Source organism: Spea bombifrons, chromosome 13 (assembly GCF_027358695.1).
Source record: "Spea bombifrons isolate aSpeBom1 chromosome 13, aSpeBom1.2.pri, whole genome shotgun sequence".
Classification (NCBI taxonomy): Eukaryota; Metazoa; Chordata; class Amphibia; order Anura; family Pelobatidae; genus Spea; species Spea bombifrons.
In genome coordinates, this window is record NC_071099.1 from 22,175,821 (window position 1) to 22,202,861 (window position 27,041).

At 45.1% G+C, this 27,041-nt stretch overlaps 1 protein-coding gene across 1 annotated transcript in view; it reads right to left on the minus strand.

Annotated features, from left to right (window-relative positions):
* LOC128471998 (heparan sulfate glucosamine 3-O-sulfotransferase 3A1-like) overlaps positions 1-19,450 on the minus strand; it is a 31,368-nt gene extending 11,918 nt beyond the window's left edge. Inside the window, exon 1 of the mRNA XM_053453986.1 lies at positions 18,907-19,450. Within this exon, the coding sequence (XP_053309961.1) occupies positions 18,907-19,430 (524 nt within the window). The 5' untranslated portion in view covers positions 19,431-19,450. The remainder of the gene's footprint in view (positions 1-18,906) is intronic.
* Between the last annotated feature and the right edge of the window lie 7,591 nt (positions 19,451-27,041).

Here is a 27,041-nt window from a genome sequence, read left to right on the forward strand (position 1 = left end):
AACAAGAAAATCTCTCAAGTTTATGTAATCTTAACAGCTCTAAACGGCGCTGTCGTCCCCGCCTTGTTGATAATTGTTTGGACAATGGTATTATTGAGTGCAGACAAAGTGTCCAGACCGGTGAAGGAAAGATTGCATTGATGCAGGAATGTCATCGGACATTCTAGTTTTTTTTTCTAGCATTCTAGATTTGTTTTTGCTCTATAGACGTTCCCTGACTTCTTCTAAGCTCCATGTCCCCTTGTCTGTCTTGTCTGACACACGACATCACTTCTAAAAAATAAGAATGTTGTACTTCACTGAAAATATGTCTAACCATTAGAATTTAGACTGACGCCCCTAGATGTATAGGTTGGAGGTGTATAAAATTTATTGCTAAAAGAACCCGAGGTGTAATCCAACCTTGAAACAAAATAACTATTTTTGCGGCTCCTAAACTGCATTTATTGAACCAACCCATCAGACTGCCAACCCCACCGCATGGGGCAGCTCAAATTCAGTAAACGACACCGTGCAAAAACTTTTACGAGTCAATGGAAAATACAGAAGAGTCTAAAACCCAGAAATCCCAGCTAAACAACACATTCTGTCATCAAAACATGAAGGTTAAAGACGAAAGACTCCTCAGGAATGCCTCCAAGAGCCACAGAGACAATGGTCAGGGGGAATGCACGGGACTGCTCAATGATAAATCTCTCTGCTGCTGAATAGCGGGATTGTAGAATAAACACGAGAACATCTAGGAGCTCCATCCCGGGGTGTGACTGATGGTCTACCGGACTCTACGCCTTTTATACCGTAACCCGCAGAAACAAATAAATAACCGGTTCTTTAATTTAAATGTTTCAGATTACTGCTCTGTGTGCAGGCCCCTTGGGTTATACGGTCTATTTTTAATGTCAGATTCTAACCCATTTCGCTATTTAGTCATTTCTCAGCATGGAGATGTTATCTCGGCCAAGTTGCGCTTTTTTGTGCCTTGAATATGGAAATTCTCCTTAATAATTCACTCACTTGGCCTAAGCTTATGTCCCTTAAGATACAACGACATGTCAGTTACTGCTAAAGGGGCAGTTAATGGACGTTACCCAGAAAGGGAGAATTTGGAGAGGTTGAGATAAAATGTTGATTTGGTTCCCACCAAACGGCTTCAGTAAAACCCCCGCGGTGCTTCTGTGCATGTAATATAGAGATATACCATAAGACAGGGGTTATGTACATACGGGGGACCCTTTTCCACTAAGCCCATGCCCAAGGATGCTGTAAATATTATTATAATTCCACCACTGGTGAGTTAAAACAGCATCGCATACACAGTGTCCTGCGGATAGATTTTGATTTAGGAGGATAGTTGATGGGGTGTTTTTTTTTTTTTTATCCACAAAGCACACGGGTAATAGTTTAACAGGAGAACGCGACTCTTCCGGCTCTTCCCAGGTTCTCATATGGAATCTATATTTCCACACGCTACATTTGTACAGGGTCCCAAGACACAGTGTAGCCTTATATCATCTTAAGACAGACATTTTATTTCTTGGCTAGGGCCCTAAAATAGCTTGTTCCTCTATCAGCCCTGCCTCAGGAAAGATTTCTCATCGTAAATTTCCATCAAGGTGTATCAATCAACATCAAATTCCTATTAGCGTCCCTCCCTCTGCTTCCTGTTGTCTGCTTGGAGAAATATGAATGTATCTCCTTTAAGGGGACGTTACTGCGCTGTAGCTTAGCGTTTAATCCCTTAAGTGCCGAAGGGATGCCTTCTTCCTAATGCCTTTAACTCTTCTCAGCTTCAGACGTCTGTAACAGAGGAAGCTCCGCTTAGCACATGCCGCGTACAAACACAATCAGAAAATCAAATCTTTGTCTTTATTTAAGGAACAGTTCATGGTCTCCGTACACTAAACGTAACTGTTATCCTAATAAGCAAATGTGCATTTAATTGGGAAGCACAGGCATAACTCGATACACTAACAAGAACAGAACATTAGATATTATTCTTCGCTAGAATGTCCATTTTCCCAAACTCTAAATATTGCTAAGCATTAGAAAAAGGTTATAGTTATTTTTCATAAACATCAGAGCACATGCAGCCACCAGCATGAATGTTATCAGAAGGGAAGCATGCGCACCAGGCTTCCAGGATAATATATTAGACGCTGCTCACCAATACATATAATTACATGTCAATTACATACAAAAAATCATGTAATATTCTGGACCACGTCTCCACTGTATTTAGCTTGATCATGGTTAGTTGCTGGATTTGTACCGATCCCTGCACGCCCTGACTTCAGCCTAATCATCATTGATCCTCTGCTACCAGCATTGACCTGGACATTCCTGACATCAGATGGTATGATACGCTACCTCTAGGTGTAAGTGGACGCTTTACCTAGGATCCAACCACCAGATTCCTTTAGATGTTCTAACCAACGTAAGATTGGACTGGAGGTCCATCGCCATATAACACATTGTACCAAAGACTAAGACAAAGTTCTATAACCAGCTAGCAGCTGTTTCAAGGGACTTGACTGCCGTCACAACTACTGGGTTCTCCAAAAGAACTATGACCGGAAAGTCCCCTGATACAATTACCAGCTACCATCTTCTTCTAAAGATCTAAGTTAATCAACAAACTAAACGCCATAACCAGCTAGCAGATTCTTCCAAGGGATTTAAAGGATCCCACAGCTTCTTGCAAGGGCCCAAATCAGCTTTTGGATTGTTACCAGGATATAAGGGGCTACCAGCCACAACCAAGTTCAATAACGCCTTTCCTTCAAATAAACAAAAATAGCTTGTTAGGTTTTATTTCAGTTCTTTTAAGCTTTTTTTCTACTTGTAAAAACTCAGTGTTCAGTTCTTTCAGAGCACGGCTAACATCAGCATTCTTCTTAAACCTTTAACCTCCTGCAACATTTGCCTCCTTGTTCGAGTGGTTTATTGCAGGACGAGGCTACAATTCGCATCAAGCTCAAAAAAAAACCACAAATGCGATACTAGCAGAAGATAAGGGTCTAATTCTGTCTCCCGGTCCACGAATCCCATCTCTGCTAAGCATTATCTCGTTGATGGAAAGCTCTCATAGTTGAAGAAGAGCTCGGCGAGAAGGTTGTTTCTCAAATTACCCAAGAAAGGTGATCCTTTATACAGACCGATATATTTCACATCTTCCCATGTGTGATAAAGAGGAGTTTTTCGCCTCGGGCTATGGTGTAAAATATATGGTTTCCCATTCACTTATGTCAAGCAATTCGTCAACCCAAATGCGCCCGGGATTATGGGATCATTTTTCAATGGTCTAATTCACTTGCACTATGTTGAAAATGTTCCTTTTTTTTATGCAGAGCTTTCTAGGTATAGTTGTCAGTTTTATTTGCAAGTGCGTTTGACCTCTGTACAAAAAGAGCTTGCGCTCTGTTCGTATTACCCCGAAGAAAATGTCGATACAATGAAACAATTAACATTGAATAGCAATAAGAACACTATCCCTATACATGTCATCTATACGAACACATAGTTACTAGATTATGGCGGCGCTATATAAAACAGTAAATCTCTTATTCAAATATTTCATGATCTCTGCAAAATACTCTCCTTTTGAATTGTTTTAATACACGTTATGGATATTTTTATTGAGGGGAACGACTAAAAATGAAATTTTAAGTTCTCAGTTTTGAACTTTTTGATTATTTTTAAAATAAAAGTTGGCTTTGTAACAAAAGCGTTAGTTCCATGATACCGGGTATCGGTATACAAACCCCCATCATGTCAGTCTTCACACGGCTTATTAACATCAATACAATATTTGTTCTTAATAAACGATTTTCTTTGTGCATAAGCTTCTGTAGGTTCTTAAAGTCCACATGAAGTGATTGTAGATTGTCTTGTTTATATATAATTAAAGAGCATGCGCAGCCGCAGGAAAATGCTGATAAGAAATAACGTGATGGGGTCGAAAAACCTCAACACCTGCCCTCAGTTTTGAGTAATTAGCAACAAAATAAAACGTCAGTTTTTCTAACCCTGATCCCCTCAGCCACCCAAGGGGTTAAGTTGCACGTCCTCTTTGTGTTAATCCCAGGCAAGGCAAGCAACTCCCCAGAAAAAAACATTAATACCTTCGGACCCTGTCACATAATTGTTTATGAAAAGATGAATGTGGGTAATAATGTTCCTCGAAAGGCTTCTGATGTATGCGTCGTTAATGGATCGGAATGATCGCTTGGTTAATAACTACCATGCGTATTTGTCAAGCCCGACGCAGAAGGGGCATTAGTATTCAGCCGCCAGGAAGCCTTATCGTGACAGTTTTATAAGGCGTTGGGTGGGTGACAGGACTCCTATAGACCGACCCGAGAGTAAAATAGAGAATGGAACCCGGACATAATTGAACTGCCAGTGAGATGTAGCCGGAGAAAAGAGAGAGAGAGACGTGATCTCTTAATAAGTGGATATAGGAGGCAAGTAATGGATGCGGTTTGTGGGATTTAATGAACACACACATCAGCGGGTGACAAGGTCTGCAGCACAGCTCCGACCGACAACTGCTCATCCGGCCAAAGCATTTCTTTAGGGTATAGTGTCACCCTACACATTAAACACGCATGGGATAGACATACAGCTCCTGAACTAAGACAAGACCAACGACTGATTTAAGGTTTGAGTCTTTACAGCAGGAGAAACGGGCGACTAGACGGGGGCCCGATGGGGCCGACCTGTCAGAGCATTCTATGTTTTTATGTGGAAATTGGCAAACTGGTTGTTACAAACGACCGTAACATCGCCGTGTTCTACCAAATGTCAGGCTGGAATTGTCATGGGAATTGTAGTCCACAGACAGCCTTCAATGGCCCCAGAAGAAAGAAGGGGGATTTGGGGGGCTACCAAACATCTGCCTTTCGTGTGCTTCCCCCACCGACTGGGCTACAAACATAAGAATTAAGGGGCCAAATCACTGGAATAAGGGAAAATAAATAAATGCTAATTATATTCCATATAATATAATCTACCGTCGTTCACCTAAATCGGTCTTTGGGGCAGCAGAACTTTTAGGTTTAAAATCCGTCACAGAAACGGGTAGTTCTGCAACCCTGAACTGCATCTCAAGGGAGTAATTCCTTCATTAAACAGAAAGTCTGATCCAGTTAGATTAAATAACTCCTCCGATCCCCGGAGATTAAATGCCATTTTAGCTAAAGTCTGAGGATTTGAAACATAACACTGATTAACTTACATAGAAAAATCTCTTTTTCAAGACATTTGTGTTTCTGATTTGACTCTTAAGAAGCCAGGTCCGTGCGATGAAATCTGACTATTAAATAAATAAATCGGAAATATGTGCAAACCGTAGCAGCCTCACATAAAATGCAAAGAGATGGGACTATTACTGGTAAAAAGTTTATATGATTAAGTGAAAGGGGGCAAAGGGGCAAAAAAAGCCTCAATAATTCCACAATCACAGAAAATGCAGAAGGGAAATCATCGAAGTAACAATATTTTATCTGCCAGCTGGCTCGGATTTCTAGGGACAGTCTCTTAATGCCCAACTGAGATGAGTTCATTGAAACTGCTAGGAAGGGAATGTGAAAAGAGACACCCTTTAACACTCTAAGGATGAGAATAATTTGCTTTCTCTTCAGATGGGAATCACATTCACACCTAGTATGGAGACACGGATTTATGGCGTGTTGGGAAGATGGCAGCGGTGCTGTGTTCTCTGATGGGGCGAGGGAACGGCCAGGGCTATCCCATCTCTGTCGTTGTTCGTGATGGGAATTGTCAGAGAGACTGGATAAGCAGGGTTGCCAATCACTGTGAACTCATGTGATGCAATAAATGAAGGAAGGGTGAGAAGGCACCTGAGTTCTTGTTGGTGGTTCTGCTCCTGCTTAGGGCCCCTGCCGCATAATGCAAGCGGGACCATGCAATAAATGCTCAGGTGCAAGCATAGGGAACCAGAACCACAAAAGGGGTTACATTACCAACCCTGGTGTATCCGGAACCTTTAGAAACCTGCACGTAAAAGCTCTATAGCTTCTCACAGGTGCGCCGATATATGGATTGATTCAATTAAGGTTTGATCTGACACCTGTGGGAATGGGGTGATGGGATAATGTGTCCCTCTGACAGGAGGAGGAGCGGGTCCGGGCCCCTGAGAATGGCAGGCAAACATTGTACAGAATTCCTTTGTGTGCCGCAGGGCTCCGATAACCTGTCATTATCAGTTTTTTTTGTCCTTCCTAATCGCATTGTTGTTGTGTCAAGGACCTGCTATTAAACGTGAGGCAAAACCCGGATTAACGTCCTTAAAAAAAGGAGCAGGGGAGGTATTGGTGGCCGGATCAGGGATCCGGTAATTTAAGGTTTTAACGAGCCCTGTCCATCTGCTTGTTCTGTGTGGGAATTTGCCAAACTCGATACATTTTCTTCCATAATAAATGCTTCTCGAGCCTCTGATAACCCTGCTAAACAATGCACGGCCCAGGCTACATATTAATCATTATATTACTCAAGAGAGCATACAAATCGGTGTATGTGAAGAGTTAAATAATATTATTTTTAATCTATTGGAACTTGTGTAAATACCGGTGCAGGAATCGAGAAAAGGGAATCAATTTGTGTAGAAAATCTTGGTACCAAACCAGTGGTAAAGTGGATGAAGGGATAGGTCAGGCATCCGAGCGGTGGGTGATAGTTTTTAACAGATTTCCCTGATAATTTGCTGGGCTTTCTGTAGTATTTATGAGTTTCAGACTTTTCAGCAGAATCCAAAGAAACATCCAGCCCCGGAGTAATGGGGCAGCAGCCGGATAACACATTGGGATGGATTGGTGAAATGAAGTAGCTAACTGGGAGCCTTCAGCACCTCTCGGATTACTTACTATAACAACTTTGAGTCATAGGAGTTGTAGTTCAACAGAATCTGGTCAAAAGCATTTACTCGCTGATGGATGAACGTCTTCAGAAAGACGGATCAAAAATATGTCTGGAGTTTTCCATTCTGATAATGCAGATAGAGCATTTCCTGGAGCGTAATAATACTTAGTGCTTTTCGGGAAATCTGGGGAGGGTTACACCATTATTATGATAAAGGGCCTTCAATGCCAGATTTCACTCAGACGCCGCTTATTCCATTTTTATTTAATTGATAAAGGTCAGGGTAGAAAGTGTTTTTCCAAGGAGGAAGCCAAGGAGTGCCATTCTCTCCCCGAATTCTGCCTCTGGATCATAGAAGATTTCCGGGTTGTCCCAAGTGTGGTAAAGTGTATGGGAGCGTGGTTGATGGGATATATATCTCACCTGGTTACCTCAGCCAGGCATGGTAGCAAACCCAGGTGCTCTCAGGTGAGGCTTCCTAAGCTCGTTACTGGGGAGGAAGCCTTAAAAGAGAGGGCTGTTAAGTTTGCAGGTAAAGGGAGAAACTGAATGAAGGAGCAGCTACAGCCACCGCTGCAGCTCACCAGGTATGAAGCTTTACCCCATACAAAACTGGTTACTTTGCTTTGCGTCAGACCTTAGGCTGCTAGAGAGGTATCCTGCTGTTTAGTTAGAGCCGGACAGGCTTATAGTTTGTTTTGTTTACAAGGTGCTCTGTGACTACAACATCTAAATAAACGCGCTTTTACGTTGGAAACCTGTGTGAAACTGTCATTGCCGCCCCATGCGTGAGCTGTCCCCTACAATTGGTGGAGAATGCGGGCACAGTGGTGCTAGGAGCAACGGCAGGACAAAACACAGCATCTGAATTTTGTGGACATTTAAAGGGCCGGAAGCATATGTCCTGAGTGAAGGCTGCAGCACTGTAAGGCCCATCCGGCACAATGGAGGAAGTGATAAAGCAGCTGATACAGGCTAACCTGAGACATGAGCAGGCCTTGGAACAGCAACGGAAGTTTCATGCAGAGGCTTTTCACGCCCAGCAACATGCGCAACAGCAGACTATGGCCCAACAACAGGAAACGAATCGCCTGTTAATGGAGCAGATTGCTGCGCTCAGAGAGACTGTTGTGGCTCAGTCCCAACAAGTGGAGGCAAGCCCCCTTGAGACTGTTAACGTGAGGAGGGCCGTTCAGCGGGGCTTACAAAAAATGACACCCGACGACGACGTTGAGGCATACCTCACCGTATTTGAGAGAGTGGCGGAGAGAGAGAGACTGCCAGTTGCAGAGTGGGCAGAAGTGATTGCACCCTTCCTGACTGGTGAACCGCAAAAGGCCTACTATGACCTCGGGGAGCAGGATGTCCGGGACTTTACAAAACTAAAAATGGAGATCCTTGCTCGCCTGGGTGTTACGCCCGCTGTTCGGGCCAAGAGAGTCCACTGTTGGAAATACACCATGGACAAGCCTGCCAGGTCCCAGATGTATGATCTGATTCATCTTGTACGCAAGTGGCTGGAACCAGAATCCACTACACCAGCCCAGATTGTGGAAAAGGTGGTAGTGGACCACTACCTCCGCGCCCTCCCGGCGGAGCTACAACGGTGGGTTGGGCATGGAGACCCCAGAACTGCTGAGCAGCTTGTCAACATGGTGGAAAGGTTCATAGCAACCGAGGACTTCCTCCGTGAGGTCCCTGCGGCACCAACACCTTCAAAGACTGTCAGACCCGCGACATCTTTGGGTAAGAGAGTTCCAGCTGGAGGTGTATGGAAAAATGTGAGAGAGAGCAGGGCTCTAGAGTTTGGGCAAGGGCAAAAGACTGATCCTGAACCCCTGGGACCCCACAATCCTAGAAAGGGCTCCCTACTAAGGAGGCCAGGGACCCCCCAGTGCTGGAGGTGCCATGAGTGGGGACACATAGCCGCCTATTGCCCTCTTAACTCAGAGCCCATGGTGTGTGACGCTAGTCGGCGTCAGTCCCTGTTTGCAGAACCTGTTTGTGCAGCCATTCCAGAATCAGAGACTGAGCCGCATTTTTGTACGGTGAAGATAGGTGACTGCTCCGTGAAGGCACTTTTGGACTCGGGTAGCCTGGTGACTTTGGTTCGGGCTGGCCTTGTGACTATGGACTACGTGCCGAACAAGCACATAAGAGTGCTATGCATCCACGGGGATATTGTAGCTTACCCTGTGGCCCCCATTAAGTTGGTGACCCCATCTGGAACTGTGACCTACGAAGTCGGAGTTGTAAAAAGGCTTATGCATGCGGTTATTTTAGGCCGTGATTTCCCCTTGTTCTGGGAGTTGTGGAGAAGGGGGAACGTTTCTGCAGCTGGGGAACAAACTCCGGCAGAGTCTGTAACCCTCCCTGTAAATAATGGGTCAGGTGAGACGGCCATTGGGAACAATGATACCAGTAAGGGGCATGATGAAAAGGATCTAGGCCCACCTGAAATGTATAGTGAAGATTCTTTCCCCTTGCAGGTGTTAGCTGGGGAGGAAGAAGAAGAAACTTCCCTACCCGGCCAACAGGTCTTAGATTTAGAAATGTCTCGGGGTAACTTCGGGACCGAGCAAGTGAGAGACCCCACTCTGGGAACTGCACGGGCAAATGTCACGGTAGTAAATGGGGTACCACAGGAACCCGAAGCTGACCAGAAATTTCCGCATTTTGCCATGAATGGGGATCTAGTGTACCGGGTCACCAAAGTTAACAAGGAAATTGTGGAACAGCTTCTGGTGCCAAAACCATACCGACACCTGGTGCTGGACATAGCCCATAACCATGTGTTTGGGGGGCACTTGGGGACTAATAAAACACAAGAGAGGGTCCTCCAAAGGTTTTATTGGCCTGGGGTATATGAAGAAGTAAAAAGGTATTGTGAGTCATGCCCCACATGCCAGAAGAGTGCCCCAACACCACACTTCCGTAGCCCCTTGGTGCCACTTCCCATCATTGAAGTACCATTTGAGAGAGTTGCCATGGATTTGGTAGGGCCCATTGTCAAATCTGCTAGGGGACACCAATACATTTTGGTTGTCTTGGATTATGCTACCCGGTACCCAGAGGCGGTACCCTTAAGAAACATGGCCTCCAAAAATATTGCTAGGGAGTTGTTTTACATGTTCTCTCGCACGGGGATCCCTAAAGAAATTCTTACTGACCAGGGTACGCCCTTTATGTCACGGGTCATGAAAGACCTGTGTAAGTTGTTTAAAATCACTCACCTCCGTACCTCAGTGTACCACCCTCAAACAGACGGGTTAGTGGAGAGGTTTAACAAAACCCTAAAGCATATGCTAAAAAAGGTGGTAGAAAGGGATGGTCGGGATTGGGACTGTCTATTACCCTACCTCATGTTCTCTATCCGGGAGGTGCCCCAAGCGTCTACAGGGTTTTCCCCCTTTGAGTTAGTGTATGGCCGACATCCACGGGGTTTGTTAGATATTGCCAAAGAAACTTGGGAGACCGAGGCCACCCCATATAAGAGTGTTATTGAACATGTGGCTCAGATGCAGGAGCGAATAGCGACGGTGATGCCTATAGTTAAAACGCATCTGCAAAGAGCGCAGGAGGCCCAGAGCAGAATTTATAACAGATCTGCCAGGTTGAGGGCCTTTAATCCTGGGGACAGGGTCCTGGTTTTAGTGCCCACCGTTGAAAGTAAGTTTTTAGCCAAGTGGCAGGGTCCCTATGAGGTTGTAGAGAAGATGAGTGAGGTGAACTACAAGGTCCATCAACCGGGCAGGAGAAAACCCTTCCAGGTTTACCACGTAAACCTGATCAAGCCGTGGAAAGAGCGGGAGTCTTTGGGGGCGACCCAGGCAGGGGTCAAAGAAGTGGGGCAACCAGTTCCCCCAGTAACCATAGGAGAGGCACTGTCAGTGCCCCAGAAGCAGGAGGTGAGGGAGTTCCTGCAGGAAAACAGACGAAAGTTTTCGGACCTACCTGGCCGTACCTACCTCATAAAACACCATATTAAAACTGAGCCTCACAGTAAAGTGAACCTGAAGCCATACAGGATACCAGAAGCCCGTAGAGAGGCGGTATCCACGGAGGTCAGGCGCATGCTTGAATTAGGTGTTATTGAGGAATCTACTAGTGAGTGGTCAAGCCCCATAGTGCTAATCCCAAAGCCCAACGGGACGTGGAGGTTCTGTAATGACTTCAGGAGATTAAATGAGGTCTCAAAGTTTGATGCGTACCCCATGCCCCGAGTGGATGAACTGGTTGAGAGGCTTGGGAAGGCAAGGTACATTACAACACTTGACCTTACAAAGGGCTATTGGCAGATACCGTTAACTGAGGAGGCTAAAGAGAAGACTGCCTTTTCCACTCCAGAGGGCCTGTTCCAGTATGTTGTGATGCCATTTGGGTTACATGGGGCCCCTGCTACCTTTCAGAGGCTGATGGATCTGATTTTGAGACCACATCGTGATTATGCCGCTGCTTACCTGGACGATGTGGTAATTTTTTCGTCTGACTGGAAAAGTCACCTCCGTAAGGTACAGGGCGTGTTAGACTCCATTAGTGATGCAGGCCTAACCATAAACCCTGAAAAATGTGCAGTGGGTCTGGAGGAAGCAAGATACCTGGGTTATATCATTGGTAGGGGGCTGGTTAAACCCCAGATCAATAAGATTGAGGCGATACAGAACTGGCCTAGGCCAGTAACAAAGAAACAAGTGAGGGCTTTCCTTGGCATAACCGGGTACTACCGTCGGTTCGTGCCCAATTTTGCCTCCATGGCCACACCATTGACAGACTTAACAAAGGGTGGTAAGTCAGTGATGGTAAAGTGGAACCCCGAGGCAGAAAGGGCTTTTCAGAGTCTGAAGTCTGTCCTGTGTGACCAGCCAGTGCTCGTTTCCCCTGATTTTAGGAAACCATTTCTGGTTCAGACAGACGCGTCTGCTAGAGGTTTGGGGGCAGTTTTGTCACAAGTGGTTAATGGGGAAGAACACCCAGTGCTGTACTTGAGTAGGAAACTGACCCCAGCCGAGGAAAATTATGCCATAGTGGAAAGGGAGTGTCTCGCCATCAAGTGGGCGTTGGAGTCCCTGAGATATTATCTCCTGGGCAGGGAATTCGTGTTGGTGACTGACCATGCTCCTCTGGCATGGATGAAACAGAATAAGGAGAGGAATGCAAGAGTGACCAGATGGTTTCTCTCCTTGCAAAATTTTAGATTTACAGTGGAGCATAGACCAGGGAAGTTACATGGGAATGCGGATGCGTTGTCCAGGGTGTACTGTATGGTTGCTGACGCTGTCCAGACCTCTGGTCTGGAGTCGACGGGGGGGATATGTGGTAAAGTGTATGGGAGCGTGGTTGATGGGATATATATCTCACCTGGTTACCTCAGCCAGGCATGGTAGCAAACCCAGGTGCTCTCAGGTGAGGCTTCCTAAGCTCGTTACTGGGGAGGAAGCCTTAAAAGAGAGGGCTGTTAAGTTTGCAGGTAAAGGGAGAAACTGAATGAAGGAGCAGCTACAGCCACCGCTGCAGCTCACCAGGTATGAAGCTTTACCCCATACAAAACTGGTTACTTTGCTTTGCGTCAGACCTTAGGCTGCTAGAGAGGTATCCTGCTGTTTAGTTAGAGCCGGACAGGCTTATAGTTTGTTTTGTTTACAAGGTGCTCTGTGACTACAACATCTAAATAAACGCGCTTTTACGTTGGAAACCTGTGTGAAACTGTCATTGCCGCCCCATGCGTGAGCTGTCCCCTACACAAGTTAAAAACACTGCTGGCATCGATGAATACTGAAGACATTGTCTATTATATAAAGTAGGTTTATAGAAATGGAAGAGACCTGCAAGGAGCTTGATGACCCACCAGAGAGAGAGCGGCCACCTCCTTGTGAATGTGACCTCTCTTTGGTGGGTGAGACCACAACATATCAGACTGCTTTGTATTCATCTGTGCAACACCTGAAAAAAAAAACTGATGTCCTCATTACTTCCCCAACACAGACACCAAACCACCATGCGAGTCGAAGGCTGAACACGTTTCAAACCACAGGCTGCGAGTTCTAACCTTATTACCCCCAATAAAATAATAGAAGAGAAAAGGAAACAATATATCGAACAGCTTCAACGCTTGTCTTTTGTCTCACAAATGGAAACATTTTAAAGGAAATGAGTGTGCAGAAAAGTGTTAAATTAAAAATGAGCAGGAAAACTTCCAAAGACGGATTCTGAAATCTGCTTTCCCTAAAGACATCTACCGTGTGCCTAATCTCTGGTCTCTGGAAAGCAGCGGTTACTATGGCCATTATCAGTAAAGTTCCGCAGACCTGGCTGCTGATCTTACATCCCCCTGAGGAAATTGCGAAGGCTTGATGCATCTGTCTTATCTGGACCAGCCAGCATGACCAACGATGGCTGCGACTTCCTATTACTATTGCCTTAGAGACCCAGTGTCTTTGTCATGGACATTATACACCAAGCTGTTGAGCAGAGTCCTTTGCTCCAGTCTGCTGGTCTTGTCCGGTACCAGCTGGTGCTGCTCCAGATCTCGTTGACTGCCCCAATCTTCACACAAACAGACACGGCGTTTGGTTTATCCATTGGAAAGCACACAAATGACTTCTCTGCTGCTTCTGTATGGGGACGGAGCCCATCTCTGTCTAAAAACACCACTGGACCTGAAGGCGCCTTCAATGACTACGAGTCACTCATCACACAGCAGGGAGTCACTGTTTTGCTTTTAAAGACTTATAAAAGTGTGCATTTTCTGAAAATTTTAAAAGCATTCAACGCACAACATTTCATCTGTGCTTATGTTGGCTTCTGGAATAATGTTAAGAAACTATGTGATTGGGGAATCGGGTCATGTGACCAGTGACCATTTCAGTTAATTAAACAATACATGTTAGAATGACGGCTTTGCCTTCTTAGCACACAAAGTGATGATTTATTCTAGTTCACTAAAGCAGATTAGGTCATTTTCTCTAATGAGCAGTGACCCCCAGGTAATCTGCTCTCTGTCCCAAACAAGATTAGATTTGAGTGAGAACATTAAGTTATTGGCAGAGCAAACAAAATAGTAACAGAGGGCGACTTATCAAAATATTTACAGGACAAATGACTGCCGATGGATCTTTTTACTCCAACGCATTTCGTAACATTCTCAGAAACTTTCCTGCAAGAAGCATCCCTGTTTTAACGTAGACTCACACATTCAGGAGTGGCACGCAGTGTTTAAGGGGGTCTGAGATATTTCACCCAACCTAAATGAGTGAAGAGGGGTATTATGGCCAAGGACTTTATGTACATAGGACAATTCTATTGCACAACTCTGGTGCGGTAGAAAGATTCCATATGGCAATAGCAGCACTTCCAGAACTTTCTCTGATTTATCAATATTGTCCTGTGTCACTGATTGCCCCTGTCCCACCAAGAAATGTCAGTGTCTAAAGGCTTGTATATGTTATAGACATCCTGGTTACCCCTACAACTGGCATCACGGAGAAAGAAGATACCACCTTAAGCTTTGCTGCTGGGCCACGTTCCTCCCTTTGCCAAGAATATACATGATACACCAGGTTTCTACGGCTATTTATTCTGCCCCTATGTGTAAGCCGGTTCGTCCAAGCAGCTCCATCAGTGGTAAAATGAAGGAGATGAAGGGGGGTTCAGGATTTTCAACCCAAGCCAGATCAAGCCATGTGCATGTATGATAAGTGGCAGCGTAAAAGCCGAAAAGTAATAAAAATATTACTTAGTTTGAAACAACAAAAGCACCAAGGAGCTTCTGGGGTAATTTAAAGAAGTCAAAGTCTCTCGGCTACAGATAAAGTGATACCAGAAGAAGTCTAGAGGTATTTCTATGTGTCGGGTCCCTTGTGTTTTGTCACACTGTTTTCCTCTCGCCACAATGATTTCAAAGACCACGGCAGAGACGCCATGAACCGGCAGGAATTTCTGGACCTTCGACGCATGATCCTGAGCGCATTTTTAGAACATATGAGTGGAAGACCGAATCTGGCACCTCCGCAAACTCTCGGATTTCTTCTCATGGTCTCTGTGGGTGAAACACGTTTCAGATACGGGGCTGGAAATGGATCGTGGGATGGATACACACAGCCGGACACAGCTGTCGCAAGGAATTTAGAAGATCCGTAGTGAGCTGAGAACAATTCCGTGACCCTACGCTAGTGGATAACATGCACTTGCAAAGTTACATGTTTGGGCGAAGAACACGTAACACTGAATCGAAAAAGCGTGAAACACCAGGAAAAAGACTAAATAAAGTCTTCTCCATCCTTTCGGACTGTGACGGCACAGTTTTAGCATCCATACCTTACCAGCCTGGTAGTTATTAGTAAAGACGAGATTGATGTGCAGTTTAAAATGTTGCCAAAAATGCCGAACCGTAATGTACATTAGATGCTCCAGTGCAACGGCCCAAGTCAAACACAAACATCTGAATCATATTGAACAGTTATCATTGAATATTAGTTTTGTTGTGCATTAAGTATAAAAACAGAAAATTACAGCAATATTTATATATTAAAGCTTATATTGTATGTACCCTGACAGTGGGTTTACTGCTACATCAGGCAACGGCAATTGTTAATAGTTAAAAATAAATGTAAAAAAAAATTCTTATTTCTGCAGTGGATTCAGGCATCCGTAGACGCGCCGGACCCCCGGGTGTCAGCAGCTCAGATTAAATATTCCTAATCATGGTCTTAATAAGACATCTCCCTGTGAGTTACTCTCCACATGCAATCTTTTCCTTTCTTAATTTCTTGTTCTTTTACATAATTGTGTTAATTTATTACACTGAGACAACAATCTGTTTTACTTCTAAGGCAAAGAACTTCCATTGAGCCAAAGTTGTGGTCTCCCAGGTCCCAGACTGCAGATATTTTTTGTTTACAGAAGAAAAAGTTTTGATATGAGAAAAGCTCTGAAGGGTTTGTGGTTGGTGTAGCTAGCAGTTCTGTTTGGGGTAAAGCAGCTGGGATTGAAAATGAGGATGGACTCATGGAAACCCTGCACTCCTTCAACTCAATGCCTAGTGGTAAGGAGCCTTCCTCCATTGGACACAATAATTAACGCCGCTGTTGGGTGATGTCATAGTCCAGAACAAGTGGTCAATGCACAAGTGCTTGGCCACTTACAGAAGGCATTCATTCTGCTGAACTAGACCTGGGGTTGTGGAATACCCTGCCAACAGGACGGGTAGCCTCAATCTTCTGGTACCCATGGATATAATGCAGTGATGAAGCAAATGCACACTCCATTGGGTTGTTCCATGTGCCTAATCAGACCCAAAACACAACTACCGAGGTGCCAGAGGCTGCCAGATAGCAAAACATAATTTCTAAGTACCCTGCTTTGTCCAGGTTTTGGCAGCAACTCTGTGCACTCACCCGTGGACTCCACAATATATTCTTCATGAAAATACTTATTTTCAGCAACTTCAGCTACATAAGAAATAATTTACAAGTTGTGTTTATAGCTGTCCTTCCCTTGGCCAGGAATTCCCAGTTTCCAATGTGCACAAAGCAACAGCCCCAACACTCTACAACGAGCGCAACCAGAAGACAGAGACGCCAACTTCTGACCAATCATGAAAAGAAAAGAAAGCAAAGAAACATCCGTGACACTGCAGGGTTTTGTAGACTCAGTCTGCCATCCTCAGACATTTAATTGACTTTATTTGCATCCATTAAAAACTTAGGAATCAAATTGGCGCAACAAAGTTACTAAACCCACAATAAGTGGATCCGAGGAGTTGTCACCCAGCAGTGGTGGGAATGTCCCGAGGAGATTTTAACACATGATGAAAGTTCAACTATTAAACAAAACAAGTTCTCCACATGTTGAACATATTTAGCAGGACAGCGCAACGCCAAACTTGGTGTCTCTTAAAGGGTTAATAACACCCAGTCTCACTCTGAGGATTCTACATTTAAAAAAAAGCAAACAAAACCATTTTAATGCAAACACATAAAAATCTCCGATTTCCGAGAACCTGTTATTTTTAATTTGCCGGCTGTATTATATTACAAGCAAAACCGGCTGTTATCACCCGATTAACATTTCAAAGCGTCGGCTCATTGATGACATTTTTTTTTTCCTTAAAATTTTCTACCAAAATTGAAAATACATATTTTTTTACTTTGCAAATATTTATTCAGCGTCCAATAGAAAACAAAAGAAACTTAACGTTTTTCGATACGTAGCCCCGATCAGCTTTCGCGGGGAAAGCGTTACTCGTAGGTGTCTGTCAAACACATCACCTCGGTGTTCATTGGTACAGAAAATAATTAGTTTCCTTAACTGCGGCTTTAAGTGACTGCGGTTTAATAAAACAAGAAAGAATCTTCGCAAATTATAATGGAATTGCTTATTTTGAGTTAATCAGCTGGAAAAGATACTTCTGACTTCATCAAAAATGAAAGAGTCGAGGGAGCTTTTATGAGACGGCCTTTATATCCAGAAACTCGGTGTAATATTTCAGAAAATACCCTTTCCCCGTAATTATAGACTACATTTTTGTAACATTTTTAAGTGCATTCTTCGACGCTAAAGAAGTTTCTTGGGCTTTTTTTTTTTTTTTTACTACACAATTACGGCAATTTCTGTTTGATGGCTGTCAGAAAAATCCCAACAAAGATTAAACTCCTCGGAGATTGATTTTTCTGACAACACTTTAAGAGAAGTGCGAAAATAAGATTGTTAAACACGGGAATGATGACTTACTCTCCGTAATGAAAGGGCTCCGAGCTTTAACGCTGATGGAAGACGCTCGTGACATTAGTAAACTTGGCTTGTAAAGGATCGGCTTACGCACAAGTTGCTCACTTGTCCCAAATAATTGAACGTACGATGACGGGTAACTTAATGGCTCACGGGCTGGAGTAATGTTAATCGCTACATATATTCATATAGCCCTTTCTTATATCAAAACAGGAATAATCTCGTAAACTTTCCCACCATCTCTTCCCTACTGCTTGAGTTGCTGTCGCAGACGCACAAATGGTTAAATATTTGAAGTCGTGATGATTGCGTCTGAATGAGCTCTGTGCAAATATTACATTCATAACACAAGCCGGCAATGCCCATTCGCTGTAATATTCCGAGGATCAGGACATTATTTCTCTGCATTGGAGAAATCTACATGTCTGTATCTACCTCCTCGCAAGATACTCACAATAGAGGGGGGCTCAAAGTAAACGGGTTAATTCCTGAAAAATAAAGGCTGCAAATAGAGGACATTTTACATTATACCCCGCATATGATGTAAATACTTAGATTCATTGTACCGCAAAGTCATCTACATGATGGACAGATGGATAGATAGATAGATAGATAGATAGATAGATAGATAGATAGATAGATAGATAGATAGATACGGACAATGGATAACATTCTCACTAGGTATAAATCTTACACATAGTAAGCGCTGATTTTCTTTAAACTGGTTCAGTGACACCGGGGTCACTAACAACTAGCCTCACCTAGCCTGTAACTTGCATGTCTGTGGTGATCCTATATATAGTGATATCGGGTATCTCTACACCAAACCTAGTGTGCTAGAAACACGTTGGCCTGGTAGTCTGTGTATCTACAGCAGCATGTAGTGTGTGAGAGTAGGTCTGTGTGTATCATGTTCCAGGCACGTGCTGGGTACAGGGGCTGTGTGTGTGTGTGCTGGACACAGGGGGTTGTGTGTGTGTGTGTGTGCTGTATACTGCTGGGTACAGGGGATTGTGTGCGTGTGTGTGTGCGTGTGTGTGTGCTGGATACTGCTGGGTACAGGGGGTAGTGTGTGCTGTATACTGCTGGGTAGAGGGGGTTGTGTGTGTGTGCTGGATACGGCTGGGTACAGGGGGTTGTGTGTGCTGTATACTGCTGGGTAGAGGGGGTTGTGTGTGTGTGTGTGCTGGGTACAGGGGACTGTGTGTCCAGTGCTGTTTCTTTTGCCCTGGCAGCTGCTGGTGCATGCAGGTTGTGGCCAGTGAGGGGCAGTATAGACCCATGTCAGCACACAGTTCTTACCTGTACCACTCCAGTCCCTTGTCGTAGTTCCGATCAAAGAAGTGGGGTTCAGCTCCCACCGCCCTTATGTCGGGGTGCACCCTCAGGAACTCCAGCAGAGCCCGGGTGCCTCCTTTCTTCACCCCAATTATGATAGCTTGGGGGAGCTTCTTGCTGCCCTCCCCCAGTGGGGTGAGGGTGCTGCCTCCCTCCAGGTTGACATTGCTGCTACTGGTTAGCACCCCATCCTGCACAGAGTATGCCACCCCAAAACTGGGGAAAAGGCGGCTGAGGAGTGACCCTTGGACCACCTTAACCCTTTGTGGGTTGTTCCTGCTCACAGTTTGCCAGGAGTCCAGTACCCAGTCCCCGTGCCCAGCAGCCCCAGTGATGGGTGCAGGCAGGGGCTGGCAGCGCTCCGCCAGACAGTAGAAGACATAAAGGGACATGAGCAGGGAGAAGAGCATCAGCATGAACCTCCGCAATGTGCCCCTGGGCAGTGGCTCCGGCAGGGACCCGGGGAAACCCATGCTAGCCCAGGGCATGCTGAGCTCGCCATGCTAGGCTGCCCGGAGAGGGGCACACACCTGGTGGGGTATGCCACCTAGCAAAAATGGGGGCACATCAGCTTCCAGCTCAGAGAATGGTCCTGGGGTGGGCTCCCTGAGTTCACACGCAAATCATGTATCTACTTGTGTTGCCGGAAATCAGATTGCAAGCTCTACAGAACAGCAGCCTTCTGTGTATGGCAGTCCATGTAAAGCCTTGAGCTTTGGTTACTCAGTCTGATTTGAGAGCTGGTGGGGTATAGGGTCCAAGGGGCTGCACATGTCACATTGGGGAAGAACAGGAGATTCAGGGTAATCCAGCCTAGGTCCTTATGTCTCCATCAGTGCAGACTGAAAAATCCATTTCGGTCCTCTATGCCCCCAACTTATTCTTCTTATGAGCCACTCATTGCTGTCAGCTCAGAGGCACAGGCTTCTATTGTGGTGAAGGTTATCAGATTCAGGTATCCTGCCCCCTGCAGTCTGGTGTCCTGCCCCTCTGCCCCTGCAGTCTGGTCTCCTGCCCCTCTGCCCCTGCAGTCTGGTGTCCTGCCCCTCTGCCCCTGCAGTCTGGTCTTCTGCCCCTGCAGTCTGGTATCCTTCCCCTGCAGCCGGGCATCTGCTGTCACTGCTGCTCACACGTGGGTTTCTCTACTCAAAACTTCTCAATGACATCACAGTCCTGAGCAGGGACAGACGCATAGCCAATGGGCACCTGCTTATGGATCACTGAAGAAGGGAGGAACCAATAAGCTGAAAGAAGGGGGTGGCTTCAGAGAGACACCCACTATCTGAGCCGCTTCTGGCTTTATTATAGTCCTTATAATTAAAGAGGTGGATGTGAGAGAGAGTGTGTGTGTGTGTGAAACTGTTTGTGTGAGAGAGGGTGTGTTTGTGTGAGAGAGAGAGTGTGTGTGTGTGTGTGTGTGTGTGTGTGAGAAAGTGTTTGTGTAAGAGAGTGTGTGTGTGAGAGAGTGTGTGTGAGGGAGTGTGTGTGTGTGTGTAGCTGTTTCCTAGTATTTTACCTCCAATCCACCCACTCTCCGCGCAGGATGCTGTCTCTGCATCCACCTCTACCACACCTGCTTCTGTTTTTGTCTCATCCACACACTGATCCAAGTGAGGACAAAGCACTGACAATGCAGTCACTGACCCACTGCAGCTCCCATCATGCATTACCAGGCGCTGTGCCTAATTACCCCCTCACCAGAGGTGCCTGGCTCTTCACCTGCTGTAAACTACAACTCCCATAATGTTCATCCTTCCCACTCCTATCTCTCCTATCATGCTTATCTAGAGGAGCCTGGCATTCAGCTTTACTGTAGCTACAAATCACATCATGCTCAGACCGCATTGCAAGTGCTGTGCATGGTGAGAGATGTAGCAAAGTCTGCTTGTCACTGCCAGACCCAGACAATTCGTGTGCCCTTATTCCCTTTGTTCTACCCCAATGGACTGCCACTCTTATCATGCTGTGTTAGACATTAAGCTCTCTCTCCTCTAGCCAGTTACATGCCTCATTAGAGAGCAGGGGTAGTGGACACAGGGCAGGTCTCATGTATTCAAAGCGTTAGTGAAATGATCCATGTTCTAGCAGCTCGCGAGCCTCGCAGTCTATGGAAATCAAGCTGCCTTTAGTTTGCATGGAAAGCTGCGCTCCCATTTGAATAAAGTCCGATATTTCCGGGCTATATTTACTATGTGGGATTAACCCTTTTATTGCCAACCCTTCAAGCTAAATGGTATTATAGAGTGAAGGGGGTTGTAGTTCGGTAACGGCTACAAGGATGCATTTAGCTGCTGAGCCCTATGTTACCATTTAAAGCCAGTAAGGATATGACTGCATATGGAGAATTAAACAAGCCAAATTAACTTGAGCATCACAGGAGTTAAAATCCTACATTAAAAAATCTCTTTGAAATAGGGCTCTGCGCCCGGCCCCGGCCACCCTGTCATCGTATACCCATTTTACACGTGCCGAGAGGAAGAATATTCCTATAATAGGTCAGTGATGGATTCTTAGCCCATTAACCTCCCCAGAAGTGATGGTGGCGGCGAGTGCCAGCGCCTTCTAACGGCTGTATACGGAGAGGCCGGGTCACCAATCCATGTGTTTCTCGCTATCCTTTACAGCTGCGATTAATATGTATAGCTGGGATTCAGCCATAAGTTATACGTGCGCACATTGGCGCATACTGCTATCATTATTTCATATGTCTGATGTAAAAGAATATATAATAACGCAGCGCACACACTGTATTAATAACGCGCCCGACACAATTACAGCTTGTTACTTACGCAAAGGGGTAATAGCTGGTGTGATTCATGTCATATGTTAATAGAGCTATAAAACACGCTATTTGTTAGGATTCGCTGAGATATTTATAAATGTTACCGTTAAAAAGAAACATTTTATTGTGTATCCACCGCTAACAAACCGTCGGTAACAATGACGGGCAGCAATCTGGTGTAAGAATGCAGGCCGTAGGTCTCAACCACAGTTATTTTAGAGGAGCCACAGGGGCAAACGGAGGGGCTTAATGGTGGCCCCACTGATACTACATTTCCCCCCATAACACTTTGTGCCTAGGGCTCCCGATCCCTAAAATCTAACATGAGCCAACCCGCCTCGTACCTGCTCTACGGCCCATAGTAACAATGAGTCCGTAATAACATGGTTATAGCTGATGGCGTTTAAATGCCCATAAAGCAGGCTGGGGGTGCTAGGTTATCAGGGTACACAGAAGGGGCGCACAGATTGTGCCATTACCTTAAAGCAGCAGGCAGGGTCCTCTCTCCAGCACATGCCACTCTTATATTTAGTGAAATCCGTAATGTGTGTGGCATTGTTATGCCACAAAATCCCATCCGTATCCTCTGAGCCGGGCAGGGGGCACGCCAGTATCTGCCACATTATATCGAAACACGTACAATTTCAACTTTATAACTGAGCTTTATATAGAAAACACTGATATCCGAATAATTCAAAGCCCCCTCCTCTTCAGTCTTTTCATAAATATACTTCCGCTAAATCTCTGACCACAGATGTAATTAAAATGCTTTAATCGCCCCGGCTGCCTAAATTACAATCTGTCTCCTGCAGTCAAATCCAAAAGGAGTTTTGTGGAAAGAATATTTTTTTCTTTTTGTATTAGCAGCAAAAAGCCGGGGAGGCTTTGCGAGGATCTGGGTGTCACAGACGGTACAAACTATGCTACGTAGCTGGCTGAGGGTCATTAGAGTGGAGGCCCACAGCAGCTAGAAAGTTGGAGGTTGTATTTGTGAGGTTTGCAGTGCGAGCTGGTAATGCCAGATGAGCATGGAGCCACATAACATGTTTCATGCATAGTTATAATATACACGGAAGAGACCCTAATAGGTTGTAAGCCTCTGTTGCCATATCAGCATTAATATCTTGTTTTTAGTTATTAAAACTCACATCAGAGCATTATTTAGTAGATACGGACATTAATAACTAAAGAGCTGTCATTAATCGAAATTTCCAACCTTCAAATGCTTGTAAATGTGGACAAAAAAGTCAATGTATGAGAAAATCTTCTTAAACTCACAAATATTCCCTTTTTCTTATTAATTTATTCAGTTGCCGTGCCTGTTAATTGCAATCGAACACAGGCTGTAAGTGGAAACTGGGGATCTATAACCCAATGCGGCATTTTTGTCCTGGTTTTCATGCCAGGAGGTGATAAGTAACTCTCTTTTATACATAAGCCCTGCGGTGTTAAATTGTATCCAGCGTCACACTCTGATAATTCGCCGACGAGCACAATGGGAGACTTTAGACGGCACATAAAAGATACCCAGGTGGGCTGAGAAAACCCAAAGAAATGCACCAGCCGCGGATCACCGCCATCCTCCCTCAGTAAGAATGCTTAACCTGTTGAGTTTACCTGCAAAGCCCTTCACCTGGCATCCACAGGGTTAATCTGATCTCGTTCCAGTGCCCTGCCACCTGTTCTGCACGCACAATACTCCGATACCACCTCTGCCATGGGGAGGGGAGAGGGCAGCCTGGCATTATAAGGGACTTGGCAAAGACCAGGGGCATCTGGGAGATAGCGAGCGCATGAATTAATAAAGCGCGAGTAAGAGGAGACGCCAGGGAGGCTAGCTTTACAGCTTAAAGGAGAGGTTACACGCTCACTTTTTGGCTTTGGGATTTAGGAGTGCAGGCTGTACCCCACTATATAATACAGACCAGGGGCAATAGAGCAGCTTATCCTTCCTGATGCCCCTCTTTTCTAGGAGCTCAGAATGTTTGCTGGGTATGAGGGTATCGCAGGGTTCTACGGCTCTAAAAGCCCCGATAATGTGTATAGAAACAGCAGGGAAGGGGTATAAATTGGGATATTATAACTATAAGGTTTTGTTTTATAGGAATGGTCTCCACCGCCCCCCTCCTTTCACAGAAATGATTGATTTCATTTATTCAGATATTCCACTTATCCTGTAAATAATGAATGTTCAAAGTCAGTATTCACATGCAATTTATCAGTTTGCCTTTATGCTGGGCGCTGAAATATATACGTATAATTTACAATACACACACAAATGAACGTGGCAGACGCGGGACGCACAAGTGGTGACACAAATGAATTAGCGTGATTTATATGCAAATGTGTCATGCATCGCTCAGGCGCGGGGTTACGGAAAGGGAACCAGATCCGGCGTTCAGAACATTAGCCGTAATCAAGTTTCCCCTTATACCACAAACCATGCCGGCTGACAGATAAAATAGTATGATTTATTCGGCGCGTGAATAATATCTATGATGGGTAGGGAGGGAGGTCTGTAATGTGACTGACCCCTTTTAGCACTCTTCGGGATGAGAAACCACCCCGTAGAACCAAAGGTGTTTGCATTTTGGAAAGGGAATGGTTTTTCCTCCTCATTACCCAGCTCTATTCATGTAAACCCAGTTGTGGATTCTCTAGGTGTTGTGTTTCTGGAATAAGCAGGATAATTAAACTTATATATCCGGGAGAGAGGGGTAGAAAGCCGGCTCCGGCCGGGTTGTACTAAAAATAAAAGTTTTCCGAGCCAGAATGAGAGAATTTTTTTAGGATTCCACCATCTGAAAGCAGAGCAGACCACAAGTGCGCATTCACGCCAAGAGCCTTCAGGGACTTGTAAAAGCCAAGTTTTGCTTGGTAGATAAGTGGAACAGCTTCCCAGCAGAAGTGGTAGAGGGTAGTACAGGGGGTATTAAACATGCATGGGATAGACATACGGCTCCTGAATCTAAGACGAGACCAACGACTGATAAAGGTCTGAGTCTTTACAGCAGGAGAAATGGGCGACTAGACGGGGGCCGAATGGGGCCAATCTGCCGGCAGATTTTATGTGACTGAAGGCAGAAATCAGCCCCCAGGGGCAAATGTCAACATTAGACTGCCCCACAGAAACTGCGCTTTGAATAGATTCCGGTAGCGAATGCTCTCTTAGGCTTTTCAGATACCGTTGCGCAGTAATCCGTATTCTTATGGAATCTTATAGATCTCATTTAGGACCCATTGGCCCCTGGTAGCTTAGTGCCAATCCAAAGATTCCCAGCTGGTGCCATCCTACAAACCCCCCGTGTTTCATCGGGTTGTCTTGATGCAGAAGAGAGCTTTTAAAGACCTCCTAAAATCTGAAAACATCTTTATGGAAACTAATGAGACCTCAATCTGTCTTCACGTTCACGGGGAATTATTGAGCTCCCCAAGAAACTGGAAGTGAACATGATGTCACCCCTCGGACCTTTGAACATGATGTCACCCCTCGGACCTCTGAACATGATGTCACCCCTCGGTCCCCTTTGTTCTCTCTCTCCCTCCGGGAACATCTTGAACGCCATCTCATCCATAAAAAATGTTTATCTTATCTGCATGAGCTTTTAATAATGCTGTAAGCCCAGTGCTTGTTACTTAATTTTAATCAGAGGGCTGCCCCGGGGCAGGTGAGGGGGTAACAGTCTGGTGGAGGGGGTAAGAGAATGTTTTATGTGCATACTTGGAGGGATATGCAAGCTGTTGGATCTTGGCCGCAGGTTTTATAAATCGCCTTCTCCCGGGTCTTAAGGTGAACAGGATTGTAGATTGAAATCAAATGGAGCTAATCTTTCCTGGGTTTATCTTGCAGACTGTGGGGCAGTGGAAAAAGTGGTCAATGCTTTACTCTGGGTGTAATACGGTGAAGCCTTGAAGCCAGATGTTTGAGACACATGCGGCGGTGACGTGAGCAGAACCCGCGGCTAAGCCCAGAGATTCCAGCTGTGGTCGGTAGAAACGTGTAAGAGTCGCAAGGATACGGGGGCGCTAAGCCGCTTTACCGCTAAGTGAGGGACAGGCAGCCTATGGAAAGCACCCTTCTGTGGGACTAGAACTCCCATGACTCTCAGACAGGAATGGGGCTGATCACAAATTGCTCTCAGCATTGGAAGAATTGGTTTTTGCGAAGATGCATCAAAATCTCCAATTTCATTTTTTTTGTGTGATGTAACACAGAGTGTTCCTGTCGGTCTCCCTATATATGGTGAGCACTTTTTTTTGCGTCCTTTTCCATGGATAATCTCCATAAACTCATACATTTATATCCTACAGCGCCATGGAGTATGTTGGTGCTTTATTAATAATATCTGCCGTACTACATTCTGTCTGCATGCAGCGTGGAAAGAGGTCATCGCTGCACACGGTTCCCCTTGGCTTCATATAACTGTGTAATTCTAGACATTAAAAATATTGTAATTTTTTTTGCAACAATGTTAAGAGATATTTGTAGTAACGTTTTTTTAAGTTTGCGTAAAAAATAGTTGACGATTTTTTTTTTTTTTTAAGAAAATGAGTGTCATTGTTGATACAATTGTAACTGAGGCTAAGCAAATAATTCATGTAAGATTGCCGTTTATTTATACAGATTCCACGGATTTATGCCGATCCAAATTATTAATTTACATATAAGCAGCGAGCCGTGGATTGGAGCAGTATGATGAAAAGGTTTGCGTTTTATAAACAGGAGTAATGATAATTCGAGGCTAAACGTCTTGGGGCTTAGCGGCTGATCTTCCTCTTCCTCGGCGTTCGTTAGATGTGGTTTTGCCGCACCTCTCTCCTGATCTTCATCTGAAATACTTGGCACGACGTGACCACGTATAACTCGGCTCCATACGGCCCACCAAAGGAGAAAGCCGACGGTGCAAACCCAGTCCGTTCCTCTGCGTCTTCAAAGGGCTTCTTTGCTTTCCTTACAAAAAAAAAGGAACAGGGATGGAAGCAAATGTTTCAGATCTGCTAAGACACAGTTGCTGTTTTGCATACGAAAGAGCCACCAGTTTCCTAATTACTGGCAGTCCATGAGTAGGAAAAGGCTTGTGGGAGGAAAGGGTGGCTCATGGGCAGATGTCACGGTTTAGGATACAATGCCGGTGCCACCCAAGTTCTTACGATCATCTTACAGAAGGATGGGTTTGTTAAATTGGAGTCTTTACAGGGAGACGCTCTCCAAAGCAGCTTTTTTTTTTCCACATAATGGTTCGCCACAACCTCATTCAATTTTGTGGCATTTCTTTAAGAAGACACGAAGCTCACCTTTACACTTAACAACATTCAG